This window comes from Arvicanthis niloticus, chromosome 19 (assembly GCF_011762505.2).
Source record: "Arvicanthis niloticus isolate mArvNil1 chromosome 19, mArvNil1.pat.X, whole genome shotgun sequence".
NCBI lineage: Eukaryota > Metazoa > Chordata > Mammalia > Rodentia > Muridae > Arvicanthis > Arvicanthis niloticus.
The window spans coordinates 33,761,807-33,765,076 of record NC_047676.1 but is presented as its reverse complement, the minus strand read 5'-3'; the positions used below and the strand labels follow the sequence as shown (position 1 = coordinate 33,765,076).

The following is a 3,270-nucleotide window of genomic DNA, read 5'->3' as shown; positions in this document are numbered from 1 at the left end:
CAGACTCCTGGGCATGTGGGGCACAGTCCCAGCTCTGAAGTTCACACAGGCAGCATGAGGCTCTTCCTGAGTTTTTCTCTGGCTCCTGCCAGTGAGTAGTATATTGAAGGATTTCAAGGTGTATTCTCTCCACATTGCTTGGATGTCTTTCCGTTCCAGGTTTCTGTCTCATGTAAGCCTCTAATTTTGGTTATTTTGGGGAGGCACCTTTGGCTTCAGAATTCACCAGGGGCTAGCATGTCTGCAAAGCTGTGTGTGCTGTCATCTCTTGGCTGGTTCAGAGCCCATTGAACCCTTCTTGTGGATGTACCTTCTACTTCTTGAGGACCCTAAAGTCTCCCTGAAGTTTCAGCCACTCTCTCCAAATGTGTTCTCTGTTGGCCGAGGGTCTAGGCTGCACTCCCACTGTGTACCCTTTGTAGTACTTCTCATACCACTGTCGATATTGCCTCTCCCATTCCTGGTAGCGTTCTTTCTCAAATGGGTCTCTAAAGTCAACACTCTGCCCATAATAGGCTTTGGTGTCATAAGGGGGGTAGACCTTCTCTGTATCTATGAAAATACTCAGGCTCTGTTTCTCCTTGAGATATATTGTGTTTAGTGGGAGACTGTCCCCTAAATGCTTGAGGAGATCTAGACCAGGAGTGGTATAGTCTATAGGGAGGTGACCTTGACCTAGATGGGTGGAATCCATGAAATCTGGACTTGGCACGGTATTTGCAGCTCTTTCCTCTGCCTGGTATTGGAGCTGGGGCAGAAGATGGGTTTCCAGGCACAGAAGAGGCCAAAGAAGATGGATTTGAAGTTAATGAAGATATAGAGGGAGTTGGGTTAGCTGAGGAAGATGTCACTGGAATCTTCAGAGGATCCTGCTGTCTCGATATGGGAGACCTCATCAGAGGCTGCAGGTTCTGCTGGATGAGTGGTGTTGGTGTTGGTGTTGGTGTTGGTGTTGGTGTTGGTGTTGGTGTTGGGTGTGGAGGTAACTGTTTTCGTAGTCTTTTTGTATAGCCAGTTTTATTTTTAAAGTTATTAACAACCTGCCGTAAAGACTTGTTGGCAACTAAAGCATCAGGAGAAACATCATTTTCATGACATGTTGGACATGTATGTTCATCGGACTCCAGGAGTGCTGTTCTTATACATTCATCACAGTAACTGTTTCCACAGCATGGAATCACAATTGCATCTGTAGGAATGTCTCTGCAGATGAGGCACAAGAGCTCCTCTGGGATAGGATCACCTTCTTCTGAAGATGGGGATGGTTCCTCTGGTAAGAAGGGTGGTTTCTCTTTCTTCCCAATTGCATAGGCCTCTGCATCTATAATCGGTATTGCATATTTTCCAGTGTTGGTAAGCATTGCACCTTTCATGTTAGGATCTTTCACTTCCATCATAAAACTTGTAGGAATTCCAGTGCTCTTTTTGATCCTAGGACCAGTTGCAAAGTTCTTATCCCCATTTGTTGGGCAATTCTTAATATAATGACCAGGTTTACCACAACTAAAGCAGGTGTAAGATGGAGATGGCAGACTTACCAGACTTTTCTTCATGTAATTGATTGGGTTGTATTCATGGCCAGATTGCAACATCATTGCTTTAATTTTGTCTTCCTCAGAAGCATTGGCTTCATCCAGATTGACAGTCTTTGTAAGCTGGGCCAGAGAAAGAGATGCAGAAGGGTCATCAATTGCTTCTGTAGTTCCCATCACTGGTTCAGTTCGACTTATAACACGTGTCTTGCTTGTAGACTTAACACCTCCGACAGGAATTCTTCTGACAATTACAGATGAATTTTTAGGAATTAGTGCATTAACATCAGTATATTCTTCTTCTGTCTCTGCGTTGTTGATCTGCAGATTGCTATAGGCAGCTTTCAGCTTTTCTCTCCCCATAATCTGCTTCTTTAAATCGCAGAGGGAGATATGGAGCCCATCAAAGATGATGGTGCCATAGGTGAGTTTAGAGGAAAATTTATAGTGCACACAGGACATTGTGGCAAAGGATTCCTTGTGCTAGGCACAGTGCTGACCCCTGATTGTTTGCAAATTCTGGAGTCCACTCTTCTGAGTTGGAAGTCACTCTGGTCTCCAAAAGACTAGGATGTGCTCCAGCTAATCTAATGATGTCTGACTATGAATGGAAAATCCAAGAATCCAAAGATTCTCAGTCCCCAAGGCTCAATGACTCAGCTGGTCTTCAGTAGAAGCTGGAATCCCAAAGTAGTCTCTAATGCCACAGAAGGAATACACTTGCTAGCAAGTCCAGAGCAAAAAGCCAGGGTTTCCTTTTTCCAAGTCCTATTTATTTGAGTTATCAGCAGAAGGTGTGGCCCAAATTAAGGGTGTGTCTTGCCTTCCTACCTCAAGTTCCAGATTAAAGGCGCAGGAGAGAAGACTGTGTAGGTAAGATCACTCGGCTGCTCTTCCAGAGGATCTGGCTTCAATTCCCAGCAACCATGTGGCATCTCACAACTGTCTAGAACTTCAACTACAGTGGAATCTGACACCCTCACCCCAGACATACATACAGACAAAACACCAATGCCCATGAAATAAATAAAATGAAAAATTAAAAAAAAATTCCACATTAGACATGGATCTTCCTTGTTCAAGTTAAGTGGAAAATCCCTCCCAAGTGTGCTCTCCATTTTTAAATTTTAGTTAGTTTGAGTTGATGTCATCAAGTTGATCATCAAGAATAGCCATCATTGGCATCCTTTGTCAGCTTCAGCTATATAGCAAAGTTGAGTCTACCCTGCTACATGAGACTGTCTCAGAAGAGAAAAGGAAAGACAGAAAGGTGGGCATACTGAAAGCTAAAGACATAAATTGACACTACATTGAAATAGGAAAGCTACTAAGGAAATCAAGGGGAAAAGGAAAGACAGTGGGCCCCTCCTCATTTGCCTGATTGACTTCTGTCACTCAGCAGCTGACATCCAGGGATTTCAGCATAGTTATCTAGTCCACTTGGGTATGAGCCGCCCACATTCTGTTTTGAGGCACATCCCAAACAAGAAGGAGAGAAAGAAAGAAAGAAAGAAAGAGAAAAGGAGAGAAAGAAAGGATTGCTTTGACTGCCTGCCTTATCTCTGCCTTTGCTTTCTTCTCCAGTTGCAGACTTGCAGAATACACTAATAAAATCTCTTTAGGAACAGAATTCTCTGGATAAGAAAAATAACTCGGGGCTGGCTAGATGGCTCAGCACCTAAGAGCACTTGCTGTTCTTGCAGAAGACCAAAGGTCACCTCCTTGAGCTCACATGGCA

General features: G+C 43.8%; 1 protein-coding gene across 1 annotated transcript; it reads right to left on the bottom strand.

Moving 5' to 3' along the window:
- Nucleotides 1-313: 313 nt before the first annotated feature.
- On the bottom strand, nucleotides 314-1,828 carry LOC117723794 (E3 ubiquitin-protein ligase RBBP6-like). Its single transcript, XM_076916138.1, has 2 exons — nucleotides 1,041-1,828; nucleotides 314-748 (listed from the first exon to the last, which is right to left on the bottom strand). Exons 1-2 carry the CDS (start codon nucleotides 1,707-1,709, stop codon nucleotides 314-316), a joined length of 1,104 nt encoding a protein of 367 aa, XP_076772253.1. The 5' UTR covers nucleotides 1,710-1,828.
- Between the last annotated feature and the right edge of the window lie 1,442 nt (nucleotides 1,829-3,270).

Coding starts and splice junctions, on each gene's coding strand:
- LOC117723794 (XM_076916138.1), bottom strand. CDS start 1,709: ATGGGAACTACAGAAGCAATTGATGACCCTTCTGCATCTCTTTCTCTG. Junction 749..1,040: donor CCAACAAGTCTTTACGGCAG/GTTGTTAATAAC, acceptor CTTCTGCCCCAG/CTCCAATACCAGGCAGAGGA.